The sequence below is a fragment of the Schistocerca serialis genome, chromosome 5 (genome assembly GCF_023864345.2).
Source record: "Schistocerca serialis cubense isolate TAMUIC-IGC-003099 chromosome 5, iqSchSeri2.2, whole genome shotgun sequence".
Taxonomy (NCBI): domain Eukaryota; kingdom Metazoa; phylum Arthropoda; class Insecta; order Orthoptera; family Acrididae; genus Schistocerca; species Schistocerca serialis.
Window position 1 is genome coordinate 219,443,922 of NC_064642.1, and position 19,800 is coordinate 219,463,721.

The 19,800-nt window shown below is 38.7% G+C and overlaps 1 protein-coding gene across 7 annotated transcripts in view; it reads left to right on the forward strand.

Annotated features, from left to right (window-relative positions):
• The window catches only part of LOC126482327 (uncharacterized), a 463,601-nt gene that overhangs the window by 372,804 nt on the left and 70,997 nt on the right, over positions 1–19,800 (forward strand). The window contains exon 6 of one of the 7 annotated variants that reach the window (XM_050106381.1): positions 19,298–19,422. The exons of 5 other annotated variants lie outside the window; for them this stretch is intronic. In XM_050106381.1, coding sequence (XP_049962338.1) covers positions 19,298–19,422 — 125 coding nt within the window. Of the gene's footprint in view, positions 1–19,236; positions 19,423–19,800 lie in introns of all 7 variants that reach the window. One more of the 7 variants, XM_050106383.1, reaches the window with a different exon arrangement.

A 19,800-nucleotide genomic window follows, 5' to 3' on the forward strand; every position in this document is an offset into this window, starting at 1 on the left:
TGTACATAATGTAAACATATAACATTCAATACTGTTTTGTACTATGACAAGTCCAGTATCATGGTGTGATAGTAAGGGCGCTAAATAAACAAATAAATATAGAAATAAATAAATCTATGGTGCTACTACTCTTGTAGACTTCGTGAAACTTGGCATCGTGGTCGCAAGCATACCTTCGGTTGTGCACCTGTTAAGGAACTTTTGCGCATGCGCTACTCACACAACGTGATTGCCTTACTGGCAAAACACATACAGATTTGATAACCAATCTACATGGTTCACAATGTGCACAGCTGGCCCTTTCCACTTATCTGGAAGTCTACATCAGTGCCATCAGGTGGTAGCACACTGCATCAGACTTTTATCCCCCTTTGCTTTGTGTAAATCCTGCTAGATGACAGCATGCTCCTCAGATATGCTAATTCACATACTGTATACTGTAGTAAAATTGGATGGACGTCAGTATAAAGTTGTACTGAAAGCAAAGCTATTTTGTGGATTCCTAAATGAGTTATAGTATTTCAGGTTTTGGATCTTATTATACAGTAATCCATTTGAGGTGCTGAGAACAATAAGGACCTAAAGCACGTAGCTGTGAACTGTGAGACTGTAGCATTTATCCATGCTTCTGTCGTCTGTTGATCTTATGGTGAGTCAGGTATATCTGTGCTGTAGGTCCACAACGTGTATATGAAAATTTGCGAAAAGCTGTATCACTGGTTTCTCTGATATTTATTTAAATTTGGGATCGACGGCGGTGTGCTTTATGCCCTTATGGATCTCAGTGTCTCATTTGTTTCTAGTCAAATGACCATATTGGTAGACATCACTACTTTAGTTTAATTATTTCCACAAACAGCCCCTTGTCTTTGGAGTTGGTTGTTTACTGTGTGGGAATCTACATTTGTGTGCACTGTAAACATGAACTGTGTTGAATGTGTTTAAAATGCTGCCTGAAAAGTAAAACTGTGAGGACGAATCTTGAGTCCTGTTTGGATAGCTCAGTCAGTAGAGCACTTGACCACGAAAAGCAAAGGTCACGAGTTCGAGTTTCAGTCTGGCACACAGCTTTAATCTGCCATGAAGTCTCATATCAGCGCACACTCTGCTGGAGAGAGAAAATCTCGATATGGGAACAGAAAAGTAAATTACCAGGAAAAGTTAGCCGCAAAGGAACTAGGGCCTCCAAGAATAGATAATTTGCTTGAGAGAGTGACGGCATCAAATAAGCGTGACTACAAGAGGACATTTAACAAGGAAGTGTAGAGTTAGCACAAGTTGTTGTGTGGGTGCAGCATAACAATAAGTGATTTTCAGCCCTGAAGAAAAATCGTGAACTAGTACATCTATTAGGGATCTTGTACATTTGTCCGAAAAATGGAAAAGCACGAAAACTCCCATTTACACAAAAATGCGAAATGGAGAGTTGCGGAAGATTATTATTTCGTTATTACTCTGAACTGTACATAATTATGTACAAAACAACTAATTTCCACAAAAAACAATTCTTTCTTTTGTTAGATAAGTTGCACATCTTATTATTGTTATTATTACTGTTGTTATGGTTATTGGCAGTGGCTGTAGCTGTAGCTGTATATAAGTGTTGATAAGCATAACTGTTATACAGCATACGCTATTAATTTCACACTCTCAAATTTATGCATCTAAAAATTTGTGAACACCCAGAATGTGCACTTACGAGCTGCCATTGCCCTGAACATCATTCCATATTACATTACTGGATGAAAATATGTCAACTTACTGATTTGTCTCTCCCCAAGATTTGTTCTGATTCTAAATACAAATGTGACTTAACTAAGTTGTTGTAGCAGTTCCAAAATGTGTGTTTTCCAATTAAAATCTTATCACTATCGACACCTTAGAATTTTGAAGTTTACACCCTATTTATTATTTACTCACCATGTGTTACACTTTTCATTGATGTAGTACCCTAGAAGTGCAGGACTGAAGATGTTGTGTCTTTGTGTCCTTTTAAAATTGAGTTTGAGGCCATTCGCAGAAAACTACTTGATGATACTTAATACTGAGATCTTAAATCTTTGCTTGCTATTTCTTCTGTTCGGTGTGTATGCCCTATTAACTACAATACTAGTATCACCTGCAAGAAAAACTAATTCTGCTTGTTGCATATTAGGCAAAAGATAGTTTGCATATATGAGCAACAATAGTGGACCTACAATTAAGCCTGGGGGGAATCCCATATGTGATCTCTTCCATCAGAATTATGTCCCCAGAACATATTGGTTGAATTACTAAGTACACCTTTTTGCTTTCTTTTGGTTGGATATGACATTGTCGCATTGTTTGGTGTACTGTCAATACCACAAAGCTCCAATTTATCCAAGAGAAACCGTGATTCACATGGTCAAATGCTGTAGAGAGGTTGCAGAAAATGTCAGCTGGTGCTATTTTGTTATTTAATGCTTGTAAAATCTGGTGAGTGAAATTATAAATGGCATTCTCAGTAGAGTAACCCTTCTGAAACCCAAACTGTGATTTGCTCAGGATATTACTGTTGTTAAGGCAAGATAATACTCTAGAATACACCACTTTCTCAAAAATTTTGGAAAAGGTAGTCAGCATTGAAACAGGTCGGTAGTTACTGAGATCTTTTTTATTGCCTTTCGTAAAGAGGGGTTTAACAATGGCAAATTTCATTCTCTGTGGAAAAATTCCTTGAGTTTGTGATGCATTACATATTTCGGATATGACTGGGCTTGTTGTGTGGGAACAAATCTTTATTGCCCTATTGGAAACCCCACCAACACCACATGAGCTCTTTCAAGGGCCAGTCAGTAATTAAAGAGACAAATTGGTCTGGAAAAAGAGCATTTACTTTTACAAAACAATACTTTTTCTACTTTATAACAAAATCCCCAGGAACATTTATGCGCTTGTTCCAATGGCCTAGAAGCTTTTCTGTTACGACTGCAAAGAACTCTTTATCTTGGTGTTTGAACCATTTTCCCCACAAACTTTTTCAGGTCCTCGTTGTCCTGGAAACTCTTTCCATGTAATGCCTCCTTCAGTGCACCAAACAAATGGATATCACTAGGTGCTACATCAGGACAGTAACGTGAATGAGTCAGTACTTCCAGCCCATTATTTTATGGTTTCATGGATTAGTAGAGCAATATGAGGATGCGCGTTGTCTTGCTAGAGAATCACACCTCTCCTCTGACATCCGCAATGTCTCTCTCTCATGACTGGCTTCACTTTGGTTAAAAGCAAATCCGAGTAGTATTGGCTGTTCATTGTATGCTGCTCTTCGAGATAATCACAATGAACTGGACGTTCAGCATCCCAAAACATGGTCAACATGACTTTTCCTGCTAATGCTGGGGTTTTGAATTTTTTCTGGACAGGACAGGTGAGTCGGTGTGCTTCCACTCCATGCTTTGTCTTTTTGATTCTGGGTCATAATACTGAACCCAAGTTTCACCACAAAATAAATATTTGTCGAGGAAGTGCTCACCTTCTCTTTCATAACAATCCTTTAGCTCTGTGCACACTCTCAACCTTGTTTCAATGTGTAGCCGCATCAACTCCATTGGGACCCATCCTGCACATGTTTTGCGGTACTTCAGCCTGTTACAGATAATGTTATGAACAGTAGCAGTACTAACTTCAGACTTATCAACTACCATTTCCTCTATCCCACGATGGTGAAGAAGAATAATGTCATCAATTCGACTTTCAAGTGAGGGAGTTGAATCTGCAACAGGTCAGCCAGAACAGTGTTTGTCAGTCACTGAGTCACGACGATTTTTGAACTGCTCTACCCACTTGCAAGAATTTGCACGATTCATACAACCTTCACCATAAACTTTACACATTCTACAGTATATATTCAATGGTTTCTCGCCCTCAGCAAGTAAAAAACGAATAACAGAACATTGTCCAACTAATGTGGACGTTTCAAGGGGACTCGCCATCTTGAAATGCATTTTTGAGGTTATAAACAAAACAATATTGTTACATCAGCTGGTCAGGGCTCATGCCAATGATGCCAACTTAAAGCCATAAAAGTACCAAACTTTCCCTGCTAACAGTTTTTTCTCCAGACCAATTTGTCTCTTTAATTATTGAACGACCCTCGAATTTTTGAGAGAATGTGTTTTTTATAATTTCCGAAGGAGAAGCTGGTGATACACTCATGTGACTGAATTTTATGAGAGCTACTTTTTCAACTTGGTGCTACGATTTTTCTCTTGAACTTTTTGTTCCTACACTTTCTACCATATTTAAGAAATGATTATTAAATGAACTTGCTACTTGTGACTCATCATTTCTAGCATTTCCATTTGATGTAATCTTCTTCTGTGGGTAGTTGTTCTGTCTCCTGTTTCACTACATTCCATCTAGCCTTAAGGCTGTCATCAGAATTGCTGGTTTCTTGCTGTTTTAATAACTTTCTTAGTAATTTTGAGTAGTTAGTGTGCAACTACTACAGGATCCCTATTTATTCTTGTCACAAGATACTTTAATCTATCTAGTGTCTGTTTAGTGTCCTTTCTGGTTATCTGACATGGATAGCTATTATCAAAAAATGATATGAATTTTATCATGGAACAGATTAAATTTAATATTAGCATTTGGTTCATTATAAATTTCATCACATGTCGTTATCTGTAAACTATTCTTAAAATCATTTGTCCTGGAGTCATTAAGTATTCTAACTGATTTCCATCGAGGAGTATTCATACTGTGAGGCATTATGTTATTTATCCTAGCTGCGCATCATGATCAGTGAGGGCATTTGTTACTGTGTAAGCAGTTATTTTCTTGCTTTGAGCTTTTTTAAGCTTCACCAATGAAAACATTATCAATTGTAGTCCTACTGTCTTTATCAACTCGATTTCGAAAGTTAATAACTAAGGTAAAATTGTAGGATTAATATAAGGTTTCCAGATCTAAAATGATTTGGAAACCTTATTTGAGATATCGTGCAATTTTTTTAATTTCCGAAGGAGAAGTTGGTGGTACACTCATGTGAATCCTTTAGAAAATATACTTTGAAATCACCACAAACTATTTACACTAGAATGTTTTTCGTTCATTGACATATCCAATTTATTTACTTTGTCAGTGAAATTGTATTACTTTTTCTAATTTTTTCTCCTCTTTCTGAAGATGTTTCAGTATTTACAAAATATTTTAATTTTCTTCACCACTTCATTCAGTATACCTAGAACAGTGGAAGGTGTCAATTTGACCCCACTGTAATTTCTCTTCCGAATATAAGTAAATTATCCAACAATACAGTGGCAACAATGAGCACAGAGCAGTTGCTGTGTTGCAACTTGGCACATGCACATTCCAGTCCAATACAGCTTATGTTGTGTCACTCAGGCATTCTTTGTCTGTGAAACATGTTTTTGAACATATATTATCAGCAGGGACTTCTGATGAAGAAGTGTTACGTCTCTTAGGGAATTCTGAAGCTGAATTGGAAACTGACTTCACTGATGAAAATAATGTTTATGTACCTGACACAAGTGAAGATGAAGGCGATGTGATCAAGGGGCGATTAGTGCAAGAGGATTCAGATGATGATATGTCAATCATCACCACTTTTATCACAGCAGGTACAGTTGGAAGCATCTGCAATTATTATTGCAGGGGATAGAATCGTGTGGGAAATTGTAAATTATTCATCTTCTGGAAGACGGTCAGCTGTGAATGTTCTGAAAGAGAGAGGGGGTCCAACTGCTTATGCTTTCTAATGAGTAGACAGCTCTGTCATCAGTGCCTTAGGTCTTATTTTTGATGAAGCACTGCTACGTCTAATGAAGAAATACACAATTGCTCGAAAGGTACTAAAAACAATAACTGGACTGTGTCACTTGAGGAACTGGAGAAACTGATAGCCACCATGTGTGTTTGGAGTGTATTCTGCACAAAAGGTCTGTCTGTGGATGATCTCTGGTTGCACTCTTGGGGGCCTGCTTTTATCAGGGACATTATGCCAAGGGACAGATTTCAGTAGCTTCTCAGAGTTCTCCGTTTTGATGACAGATCAACCTGAGCTGAATGCCTGGCAGCCAACAAATATGCTCTTGTATTTGAAATTTGGGGAAAGTTCATTGAAAACAGTATTTGCACTTACTGCCCTGCAGAAAATATAACCATTGATGAGCAACTGCTACCAAGCAACAAGATGCAGGTTTACTCAATTCATGTCCAACAAACCAGACAAATATGGTCTCAAATTCTGGTTGGCTGTTGCTGTAATGACAAAGTATGTATGCAGTGCTTTCCCATACCTCTGCAAAGAGGACATGCGTATAGGGAAACAACCACTTGGAGAGTACGTCATTCTGCATCTCATGGAGCCATTTGTAAATCAAGGAAGTAATGTGACCACAGACAGCTTCTTTATGTGTCTTCAACTTGCTAAAAAAACTCAAAGAAAATAAAACTTCAGTAATTGGTACAATGAATAAGATACGCTGTGAAATCCCCAATGAAGAAAGGAAGCTGAATGCTGAAATACACTCCACCGCAGTACTGCACAATAGTGGCAACACAGACTGCACCTTGTCTGTATACCAAGGAAAAAAGAATAAAAATGTCATTGTTCTGAGTATGTGGCATTCTGAAGTAGCAATAAGCAAGGAAGGAAAGAAAAAAATCTAAAACTGTAACATTCTACAATGCAACAAAGTACTGGGTGGATGTGGTTGATCAAATGACCCATAAATATACTACGAAGGTTATGTGTAGGAGATGCCCAATGCATGTCTTCTAGGACATGCTGGACATGATGGCAATAAATGCATGGGTCATCTATAACACAGTAATGAACAAGAAAATGGAAAGGAAGAAGTTCATACTTCAACTAGCAAAGGAGCTCAAGGGAACAAAAGAGCAAGAACATCAGGCAAACGAAGAGGATATAGGACTGAAATCATCTAGAAAGCAGTGGAAGTGCCAAATCAGCCTCTGCCAACAAGACCAGCAAAAATTATGTAAAGTGCCACAAAGCTGTGTGCAGAAACTGTGCACGTAAAACAGTAATCATCTGTGCTAAATGTGTCTAGAGGCTTCAAATGACTTGAGCGAAAAGTAATACAGAACTGTTTGTAAAACACATGTGAGAGTAAAATGGACTAAATATACTAAATGTGTCTAGAAGGTTGTATGAACAATTGATAAATTAAAATCTATAGTTAAGAAACTTGTTAGCAATAGTAACAACAAATGTGTATGATACATTGTTGTTCAAATAAATTAGTAATTATTATTTATAATGGTAAATAATTGTTGTGATTATTAGAAATAAGGTATGGATTAACAAACAGTAAAAGAAGCACTTGTTTAAGTCAGATATGAAAATATTTTATGTGTTGTCAGAATGACCCCATTCTGCCATTTTAGGAATGTCAGAAACTCTGCCGTTCTAGTGTTAATTGATTGCTGCTGTCTGGCAGACAGCACACTGAGAGATCCAGATTCCTCATAAACAGTTCAAAATTTCCCAGTGGGGGTCTGCATACAGTTACAATTAAAAATGAACTATTGTTCAGTATTAATTCAAAAACACACACTTCTGTGTGCTAGTCACTACAAAATTTACTCGTTTCAGTGTTTTTCAACTTGTGTTCTGTCGTAATATATGTAACAATTCCTCCTTTTCTCATATTACTTCTGCATGAGTAAGCTGATATAGTGCAATCATTTATCTGTAACTTATCTAACCCTGTGGTTATGTGGTGGTCAGACAGGCACAGGATGTCTTTCTTTTCAGGGAAAATATACAAAGTAGGGGGTCAGAAAATACCCAAGTTTGTAGTATGGTACTGATAATTTATTAGCCACCAGCAAGAGATATCTTTAACTTCATAAAACATCTAGAGACAGTTTTAATAGCTGTTTGTGGAGGCTGTAGTGTTGATTTTCTGTGAGACAGTAGTAACTGAAGACACTAAATTGTTGATGTCCAACTTTTCATTATTTGCCGTAGTGAAGTGCCCACTGAGGATTTCAGGACTTAGTGGAAGAGCAGTGGACATTTTGATTATAGACCCAACCCACGAAGTGATTTAAATGTAAAAGTGGTAGTCATTTATTGTGAAATGTAAACAAAAAAATACACTGGTTTATTAGGTTCACATCAAAGAAGAGAAATACTGTACTACAAAATCATAAATAATGGCTTAGTCATGGTGTTTGGAGATAAATTAGGGGACAATATCTTCTAAGTAGACAGTGTAGATGCAGAATTAAGCTACCCTTTACACACATTTGTAGAGTCTTCTTTTCTGCTAAACAAACCAGGATGAAAACCAAGAACAGGGAAGGGATCTCTCTTGGGATTAAAGTATCTTGTGCTAGAAAGAGAATATTCTATGTAGCTCAGAGGACAAATTATAGTCAAGAGTTGAAACTGCATTATCACCAGTATTATAAATTCCTTGTCTGTTTTTTTTTCTTTTCTGAAAAAAATGAAACACACGCACAGAAAGTTGTTGAACAAGAATTGAACAAAAGTATTAATATGAATGATATTGAGTTCACATTATGTAACTGACAAATAAGATGACACCTTGAAATTCAATCCACTGATAATTATTGTGGACATTACTTCTAAATTAATTTATTGACACACACAATACAGCGACTTTGAGAAGAGCTTGTTTAATGTGACCATTAGTGTTAACTGGAATATGCATCCCAAAAATATTGCAATAAATTGTGGAATTAGTGATTAATAAGATACTGTGCTTATGACATCAAAGAATTTCCAATTTGTAAATTTCCTATAAAATAAATTTTCATTACAGTGTAAAACTCCATGCTACACATTAGTTATACAGGGAAAGACAGTCTATATGGAAACTAGTTTTACTTTTTTAATTTCACAGCTCATCCTAAATTCAATCTTGTCAAGTGTTGATATATTAGTATAATTAAGTAAAGCATCACATCAGGTATAAATGCCCGCGTTTCCCATATGAAGTGAAAACAATCTCTGGAAAGCATGTTGTACTGGTGAAATCATTGACTGTTGCTAGATTTGTTTCAAATGGTTTATTTTCTGACATAGTCACATACAATTTCAAGTAGAAAATACTGATTTTGTCTGTCACTGGCTATTTTCAAACCACAAGAAGGAAACAGTAGTTCACTCGAAAGCATTTCGGGGAAACCACTACCTCAATGTGATTTTTGCTAAGTACAGGGGAGTGAACTCTGCTTCCTTCTCGTGATCTTAAAAAAGTCAAACACAGGCAAAACTAGTAATTACTTCTTGAAAATATATCTGACTGTCATGGAGAATAAACCACTTTTATTTATTTATTTTTATTTGTTTATTCATTCATCTACAGACAAATTTCTTTGAGTGGATGTTGTCATTACACACATATATATGTGTGCATCATTTATAATGGAGGTACATAAGATAATGGAACAAACAGAGTATACATAAGAAATTTATAATACAAATGTACATGTTGTTGTTGTGGTCTTCAGTCCTGAGACTGGTTTGATGCAGGTCTCCATGCTACTCTATCCTGTGCAAGCTTCTTCATCTCCCAGTACTTACTGCAACCTACATCCTTCTGAATCTGCTTAGTGTATTCATCTCTTGGTCTCCCCCTACGATTTTTAACCTCAACGCTGCCCTCCAATACTAAATTGGTGATCCCTTGATGCCTCAGAACATGCCCTACCAACCGATCCCTTCTTCTGGTCAAGTTGTGCCACAAACTTCTCTTCTCCCCAATCCTATTCAATACTTCCTCATTAGTTATGTGATCTACCCATCTAATCTTCAGCATTCTTCTGTAGCACCACATTTTGAAAGCTTCTATTCTCTTCTTGTCCAAACTATTTGTCGTCCATGTTTCACTTCCATACATGGCTACACTCCATACAAATACTTTCAGAAATGACTTCCTGACACTTAAGTCTATACTCGATGTTAACAAATTTCTCTTCTTCAGAAACCCTTTCCTTGCCATTGCCAGTCTACATTTCATATCCTCTCTACTTCAACCATCATCAGTTATTTTGCTCCCCAAATAGCAATACTCCTTTACTACTTTAAGTGTCTCATTTCCTAATCTAATTCCCTCAGCATCACCTGACTTAATTCGAATACATTACATTATCCTCGTTTTGCTTTTGTTGATGTTCATCTTATATCTTCCTTTCAAGACGCTATCCATTCCATTCAACTGCTCTTCCAAGTCCTTTGCTGTCTCTGACAGAATTACAATGTCATCAACGGACCTCAAAGTTTTTATTTCTTCTCCATGGATTTTAATACCTACTCCGAATTTTTCTTTTGTTTCCTTTACTGCTTGCTCAATATACAGATTGAATAACATCGGGGAGAGGCTACAACCCTGTCTTACTCCCTTCCCAACCACTGCTTCCCTTTCATGTCCCTCGACTCTTACAACTGCCATCTGGTTTCTGTACAAATTGTAAATAGCCTTTCGCTCCCTGTATTTTACCCCTGCCATCTTCAGAATTTGAAACAGTATATTCCAGTCAACATTGTCAAAAGCTTTCTCTAAGTCTACAAATGCTAGAAACATAGGTTTGCCTTTCCTTAATCTTTCATCTAAGATAAGTCGTAAGGTCAGTATTGCCTCACGTGTTCCAATATTTCTACGGAATCCAAACTGATCTTCCCTGAGGTCGGCTTCTACTAGTTTTTCCATTCGTCTGTAAAGAATTTGTGTTAGTATTTTGCAGCTGTGACTTATTAAACTGATAGTTCGGTAATTTTCACATCTGTCAACACCTGCTTTCTTTGGGATTGGAATTATTATATTCTTCTTGAAGTCTGGGGGTATTTCGCCTGTTTCATACATCTTGCTCACCAGATGGTAGAGTTTTGTCAGGACTGGCTCTCCCAAGGCCGTCAGTAGTTCCAATGGAATGTTGTCTACTCTGGGGTCCTTGTTTCGACTCAGGTCTTTCAGTGCTCTGTCAAACTCTTCACGCAGTATCGTATCTCCCATTTCATCTCCATCTACATCCTCTTCCATTTCCATAAGATTGTCCTCAAGTACATCGCCCTTGTATAGACCCTCTATATACTCCTTCCACCTTTCTGCTTTCCCTTCTTTGCTTAGAACTGGGTTTCCATCTGAGCTCTTGATATTCATACAAGTGGTTCTCTTATCTCAAAAGGTCTCTTTAATTTTCCTGTAGGCAGTATCTATCTTACCCCTAGTGAGATAAGCTTCTACATCCTTACATTTGTCCTCTAGCCATCCCTGCTTAGACATGTTGCACTTCCTGTCGATCTCATTTTTGAGACGTTTGTATTCCTTTTTGCCTGCTTAATTTACTGCATTTTTATATTTTCTCCTTTCATCAATTAAATTCAATATTTCTTCTGTTACCCAAGGATTTCTACTAGCCCTCGTCTTTTTACCTACTTGATCCTCTGCTGCCTTCGCTACTTCATCCCTCAAAGCTACCCATTCTTCTTCTACTGTATTTCTTTCCCCCATTCCTGTGAATTGTTCCCTTATGCTCTCCCTGAAACTCTGTACAACCTCTGGTTCTTTCAGTTTATCCAGGTCCCATCTCCTTAAGTTCCCACCTTTTTGCAGTTTCTTCAGTTTTAATCTACAGGTCATAACCAATACATTGTGGTCAGAGTCCACATCTGCCCCTGGAAATGTCTTACAATTTAAAACCTGGTTCCTAAATCTCTGTCTTACAATTATATAATCTATCTGATACCTTTTATTATCTCCAGGGTTCTTCCATGTATACAACCTTCTTTCATGATTCTTAAACCAAGTGTTAGCTATGATTAAGTTACGCTCTGTGCAAAATTCTACCAGACGGCTTCCTCTTTTATTTCTCTCCCCCAATCCATATTCACCCACTACGTTTCCTTCTCTCCCTTTTCCTACTCTTGAATTCCAGTCACCCATGACTATTAATTTTTCGTCACCCTTCACTATCTGAATAATTTCTTTTATCTCATCATAGATTTCTTCAATTTCTTCGTCATCTGCAGAGCTAATTGGCATATAAACTTGTACTACTGTAGTAGGTGTGGGCTTCGTATCTATCTTGGGCACAATAATGCATTCACTATGCTGTTTGTAGTAGCTTACCTGCATTCCTGTTTTCCTATTCATTATTAAACCTACTCCTGCATTACCCCTATTTGATTTTGGGTTTATAACCCTGTAGTCACCTGACCAGAAGTCTTGTTCCTCCTGCCACCGAACTTCACTAATTCCCACTATATCTAACTTTAACCTACCCATTTCCCTTTTTACATTTTCTAACCTACCTGCCCGATTAAGTGATCTGACATTCCACGCTCCAATCCGTAGAACGCCAGTTTTCTTTCTCCTGATAACGACATCCTCTTGAGTAGTCCCCGCCCGGAGATCCGAATGGGGGACTATTTTGCCTCCGGAATATTTTGCCCAAGAGGACGACATCATCATTTAATCATACAGTATAGCTGCATGCCCTCGGGAAAAATTACGGCCGTAGTTTGCCCTTGCTTTCAGCCGTTCGCAGTACCAGCACAGCAAGGCCGTTTTGGTTATTGTTACAAGGCTAGATCAGTCAATCATCCAGACTGTTGCCCTTGCAACTACTGAAAAGGCTGCTGCCCCTCTTCAGGAACCACACGTTTGTCTGGCCTCTCAACAGATACCCCTCCGTTGTGGTTGCACCTGCGGTACGGCTATCTGTATCGCTGAGGCACGCAAGCCTCCCCACCAACGGCAAGGTCCATGGTTCATGGGGGGAGGAAATATACATATAGACAATTTATCACTGCATTACATTAGGCAGAAGAGCCTGGGTTCAACAAGAGAAATGAATTGTAAGACTCCTCTGATAATACACCTTGGCTTTATATTGTATGGAATAAATTTCAAACTACAATGTATTGTATTTCCAAAGTTTCATGTATTTGTTGCTTACAAGCATATTCCCTCCTCTTTTTCTACTTTGTAACTGGTCAACCTGCTTATATATTTGTAATAATCTTAAGTTGCATGAAGTCTTTAATGGAATAAAAACTATTTTTTCATAAATATTCCTTAGGATATGCTTTAAATTTATAGAGTTCCTTTATGTTTTTGATATCTTTTGTCAGTTGATTATATACCTTGATTCCTTAGTAAAAAATAGTTGTTTGGATCTTTTTACTATTCATTCTATCCAGGCACAAATAATCACTCTATTTGGTTTCATGATCATGTATGGAGCTGTTTGCTACATATTTCTCAATTTTTTCATAAAAACTGTGATTTGAATTACATATTTACTTGGAACTGTCAGACTACCCCATTTTTTGAATGGCTCAATGCAGTAGGCCCTTTTGTGATTTTCAAAAATCTCTCTAATAGAAATCAGCTAAGATGTTCTCTGAAAATAGCCTCACAGTTTTGAAGTGTGCAAATAATACTCGAAGAAAGTATTAATTAGAGCTCAAGTCTGTTACCAGTTCATATAGTTTTCGGCAGTCATCTGTTGATGAGACTGTAAAGAAACACTGCACTCAAGATGTGGATGATTAAATTCCAATTCCATACCTGTTGTATCTATTTTAGTGTTTCTACTAATCTCTGTACATATAAGGGCATGCTGAAAATTTTTATCTCCAAATTGTTTATATGAAAACTTGTAACGCTTTTTAAACAAAACAAACATGATCAATATTCTACATTTTTATCTTCATGTCTACATATTTATTTCTCAATCTAGTCATCCTGGTGATGAACACATTTCTCCCAATGAGTAACAGTTTGTTGACATCATCTCTGTAGAATGTTTGATTTTGTTGACAGATCTAGAGTCTCACTTTTCATTATATGCCACACTTACCTAAGAGCTGTGTCTGTGTTATCCAATGATTTTCTGTGCTGAGTTCATCAACCGAATTCCGATGAGTCTTGTTGTTTGCTACATACAGTCATCCACTCAAAGCTCCGTCACACACATTAAGGTTAATACCGCTGTTTCCTTCATTACAAGCACTGCCAATCCAGAATCCCACAATACTGATGTCAATACAATCATCACCATACATTGCTTGCAGTCATTTATGGGTATCAATTGGTGGCATGTTTTCTGCTGTTAGAGACTCGAGTACAGTGTGCTGTTTCTCATGCACAGATATAGTGATGTTACACACCACCAGGTTATACACTATAATTTTGAGCTCACTAATAGCAGAGGGCTGCAACTTGTGCCAGTGAAGCAGGGAAGTCAATCATATTGAGAACAGAATAAAAATTTCTGAGCCACTACTTTTAGCCTGCCCTCATACACTCCTGGAAATTGAAATAAGAACACCGTGAATTCATTGTCCCAGGAAGGGGAAACTTTATTGACACATTCCTGGGGTCAGATACATCATATGATCACACTGACAAAACCACAGGCACATAGACACAGGCAACAGAGCATGCACAATGTCGGCACTAGTACAGTGTATATCTACCTTTCGCAGCAATGCAGGCTGCTATTCTCCCATGGAGACGATCGTAGAGATGCTGGATGTAGTCCTGTGGAACGGCTTACCATGCCAATTCCACCTGGCACCTCAGTTGGACCAGCGTTCGTGCTGGACATGCAGACCGCGTGAGACGACGCTTCATCCAGTCCCAAACATGCTCAATGGGGTACAGATCCGGAGATCTTGCTGGCCAGGGTAGTTGACTTACACCTTCTAGAGCACGTTGGGTGGCACGGGATACGTGCGGACGTGCATTGTCCTGTTGGAACAGCAAGTTCCCTTGCCGGTCTAGGAATGGTAGAACGATGGGTTCGATGACGGTTTGGATGTACCGTGCACTATTCAGTGTCCCCTCGACGATCATCAGTGGTGTACGGCCAGTGTAGGAGATCGCTCCCCACACCATGATGCCGGGTGTTGGCCCTGTGTGCCTCGGTCGTATGCAGTCCTGATTGTGGCGCTCACCTGCACGGCGCCAAACACGCATACGACCATCATTGGCACCAAGGCAGAAGCGACTCTCATTGCTGAAGATGACACGTCTCCATTCGTCCCTCCATTCATGCCTGTCACGACACCACTGGAGGCGGGCTGCACGATGTTGGGGCGTGAACGGAAGACGGCCTAACGGTGTGCGGGACCGTAGCCCAGCTTCATGGAGACGGTTGCGAATGGTCCTCGCCGATACCCCAGGAGCAACAGTGTCCCTAATTTGCTGGGAAGTGGCGGTGTGGTTCCCTACGGCACTGCGTAGGATCCTACGGTCTTGGCGTGCATCCGTGCGTCGCTGCGGTCCGGTCCCAGGTCGACGGGCACGTGCACCTTCCGCCGACCACTGGCGACAACATCGATGTACTGTGGAGACCTCACGCCCCACGTGTTGAGCAATTCGGCGGTACGTCCACCCGGCCTCCCGCATGCCCACTATACGCCCTCGCTCAAAGTCCATCAACTGCACATACGGTTCACGTCCACGCTGTCGCAGCATGCTACCAGTGTTAAAGACTGCGATGGAGCTCCGTATGCTACGGCAAACTGGCTGACACTGACGGTGGCGGTGCACAAATGCTGCGCAGCTAGCGCCATTCGACGGCCAACACCGCGGTTCCTGGTGTGTCCGCTGTGCCGTGCGTGTGATCATTGCTTGTACAGCCCTCTCGCAGTGTCCGGAGCAAGTATGGTGGGTCTGACACACCGGTGTCAATGTGTTCTTTTTTCCATTTCCAGGAGTGTAGTTTTCAAATCAATCTCCTCACAACTTCACTTTTACACTGTCTCTGACAGTTGCTGGGCTTTAAAACTCTAATGAACGAGTGAATGAATGCAGGTGGAGGTTTCTTCAGAAAAAAAAGATAGATAATTGAAGACAAAAAAATCTGAGAGGATATTGATGTGAGCTGCCTAGAATTTGCAGTACATCCACCAAATCTTACAGAAACAATCTTTTAAGGGGAAATAGCAAACATAAACTGATCCCAGAATTTCAGCTGAAAAAACATAAATGCATGAGAAACATAACAAAAAATGCACAAAAATATATAGGAACCTAATATATATTGTAATCAGAAAACCTTGGTACCCTGAATTGCCAATAAAGCATTTTAGTAGAAGGACTGGACATCAGGGTTTAGGACAGTCACCATTTATTACACATAAATGATTTATTCATCAAAGTTTTCAGAATTAAAACAAGCAACAAACTTTACATGAAAATATAGATGATTTTTTTAAATTCAAATGAACTTATGATTTTAAAACACTAATTCAACAATAAAAAGCTTTCTGATAGAAAAAGACAATAATTCAATTTAAAGGAACAAAAAAATTTGTTTGTCTCACCCTACAACAACCCCTTAGTGGGCAAGAGATCAGTAAGAAACACTTTACTTCAAATGACAATTTTAGCAATTGACAAACAGTCGGACAGAGAATGATAATTCTCAGAATTTATTAACAATGGATAATAAGTGCAAAGTGGTGTGATCATGCTAATAATAATTAGCCTGTAGAAGGAACAAGATTATGCCAAGAAAGGACAAGAATTTGATCCAGGGAAGTGAGGGATCACAGACCCTGCTTATTAGAGTAACTTTGAACAATATGCAATAATCACCACTAGCAGGGACAAGAAACCCTGATACCCTCAGTGAATACCACAGGCGAAATTCTTCATTCCCACCAATATTTTTAGGAAAGCATTGTCATTTGAACCTCTTTTTCTTTTAGAGGTACAAAAATACAACACCAGTAAAAACTTACCAGTCTTAATGCGCAACCCAAAGGTATGGTAATATACAAAACTAAAACCCTTTACTTTAACACAGAATTTAGTGACCGCTTGGAGAGCACAAGCTGTTAAAGCAAACACTCCAAAATTGTATCAAAGACACTGATGGGTAGTACAAAACAAAAACAACATATCTTTTATATGAATTCTGTGCATTGAGCGGGCTACAATAACACTTTCATGCACAATGGCAGACCCAGTTAATGCCTCACTAGCCCAACTGCCTGACAACTGGTGGGGGGACGAACAGAACTACTGTGAGATTACAGGCACGCAAAACAAGGCTCACAAGCCCCAACTAGGCTCATATGCTCACACCTGTGCATAGCTGTACGAGGCACACAAGCAATCAGGTTTAACATAGACACCTCGAGTATGGAGCATACTTTAGTAAATATTAAATTGTCAAGATGCCAACTGGATGCACACAAAATCAAATTAGTACAACTAAGCCCAGAACACGTGAATGAAACCTTAAGTGTAATGACACAGTTTCAATTGAGCATATGGAATACAATTTACAAACACATGGGGAGCTATAGCCAAATCAAGAGAACAACCCAGGGAAATTTAAATCTTAAAATCTTTGGGTCAAAACAATATTTAAATTTGCCATAAAACTAGTTCACAAAGTATTCAGTTGCAGTCATTGCTTATCCAGTGCAGAGGTGACACCCAAAACTCCCCACCAAATATCTGGTGAGAAAATAAGGCTGTCAAGTATAATCTCTGCTCGGCAGTCCAGTCTGCTTGGAACACACTAAATGACAGCACCAAAAGAGGGAAAACAACAACTAGCCACAATGATAAAAGATTTTCAAGGTATTAATGGCAGTGAAGTACAAGGAGGGATATGCCACATGTTGTCTAGTTTTAGCAACAGTCTTGTACACTCCTAAATGACCAGCCAGCACAGAATTGTGGAGATAATGGAAGATGGTTGGTACCAACTCCTTGGGTAGGCAGATCTTAAAATTCTTGCCCTTCCTTTCCTTACAGCAAATCATACCTTTATTGAAAACATAATTTCCCCAGGAACCCACACTTAGTAGAATGAATAGAAGGCTCTTGATCCTGTTAGTGCTTCAGACCCAAAAAGAATTCTAGTGCGTCACTTAAGACACACACAAGCTATAGGTGGAGCTTCTTGACCACTTCCAACATGACTGTCCCTAGCTGAGGAGGTTAGCAATTTGATTTTCTGTGCCTCTAATGTGTTTGACAGTAATTTGGAAAGCCAAGATGTGGACTGCCTGAAGAGCAATCCTCCTCATCTCCCTTGGGCACCCCAACACACAACTTAAGGCATGGTTATCAGTCTTGAGTTGGAATTCCCTAAGCTCAAGATAAAATTTCTCTAAGGCAAAGAGAATCCACTCATAAAACAAATATATAAACTCAGCAGGAGACAATCTCTTCATGGTATATGCTATCGGACCGCATTGACCCTCAGTTTCCTATAAACAATGGCAGCAATGCTGGCACTTGAGGCAACATTCTGTACAATAAACAGCAACTCAAAATTAGGTATCCTCGAAACTGGTGGATTACTAGGAGCTTCTTTGATGGATTCAAACGAGGCTTGTTAACTTTTGCCCCACTCAAAAACTTCTCCCTTCCTACACACGCTATTAAGGGGGGCTGCCAGTTGTACCACATTAGGCACAAATTTGTGAAAGTTGGCCATGCCAGTAAACCTGGCTACCCCTCCTTGTTCTTAGATGGAGGGAATTTATGTAAATCATAATGGCTCTGAATTTTTTATCCTGCACTCAATATTGGTTTAGGTATTACATGTCATTTATATAGCTCATCAGCTTTCCTGCTTCACTGACACAAATTCAATCCTCTGTCACTAGAGGGCTCCACATTGTGTAGCGTAACATGCCGATATGCAATGTACCTATCTCGGTGCATGAGTAACAGTATGCTGTAATTGAGAAAACTGAAAGCATTCATTCAAAAAGTTTGTCCATACGTGGAGCATCATCTCCTTCAGTGTGACATTTCCAGGGCACACTTGAGCACTGTGATATTTGCAACAATAAGACACATTGGGTTTTCTGTTATTGTTCATCCACAATATGGTCCCAACTTGACCTGTCTGATTTACCTGTTTCCAAAACTCGGAGAATACCTTCAAGCTCTTCACTTGGATAGTAAGCAAGTGGTGCAAGGAGATGTGAGATTGTGGCTCCATCAATAAAATCAAACATTCTACAGTGAGAGTATCAAACTGGTCTCTCATTTGGAGAAATGTGTTTATCAGCAGGGCGACTACATTGAGAAACAGATACGTAGACACAGAGAATAAGGATGTAAAGTGTTAATAACATTTGTTTTATTTAAAAAGCTTTAAGAGTTTCCTCATTAAAAAATCAGAGGCATTGCTTTTCAGCAAAACATTGTATATATAATCTGTTCCAGGCCTGACAGTTTAATTGAAATTTATTTTATTTTGCAGCTTGCTGTTAATGCAGGTCACACAGAAGGTAATACCACTCATCCTACTATTAATATTGGAGGTCGTACAAAAGCTAATGTCAGTGATCCAATCATCAAGAATATATCAGCTTTTGCACTGCCTGTAATTGATAACAGATTAGATGGAACTTTCAAGATAGCTCGAATAATCAGTGCAGAAACTCAGGTAAAGAAAAAACTCAACTTCAAAATATGATTGTAACATTTGGAAGTGCTGAAGTTAATGTGCTGCAATTTCAGTCTGTCCTTTTTATTGCTATTAATTATAAAGGACATATCTGTATAATCTCTTAAAATAAAATACCCTTGCATGTCACTGAATGGTACTACTGATCTATCAGGTTATTATTATTGTGATCATCAATAGTAATACCCCTCTTATTCTTTACAGCTAGCTGCATAAAAATATCAGTTCTATTAAGGTTATTGTAATGGATAATCTTGAGTCTGATTTGTGAAAATTTTGCTGCTGCTGTATTAATGAACTGCTGCAAATATACCTCTTGCACATGCTTGTCAATGATTTTCACTGAAGTGATGAGGT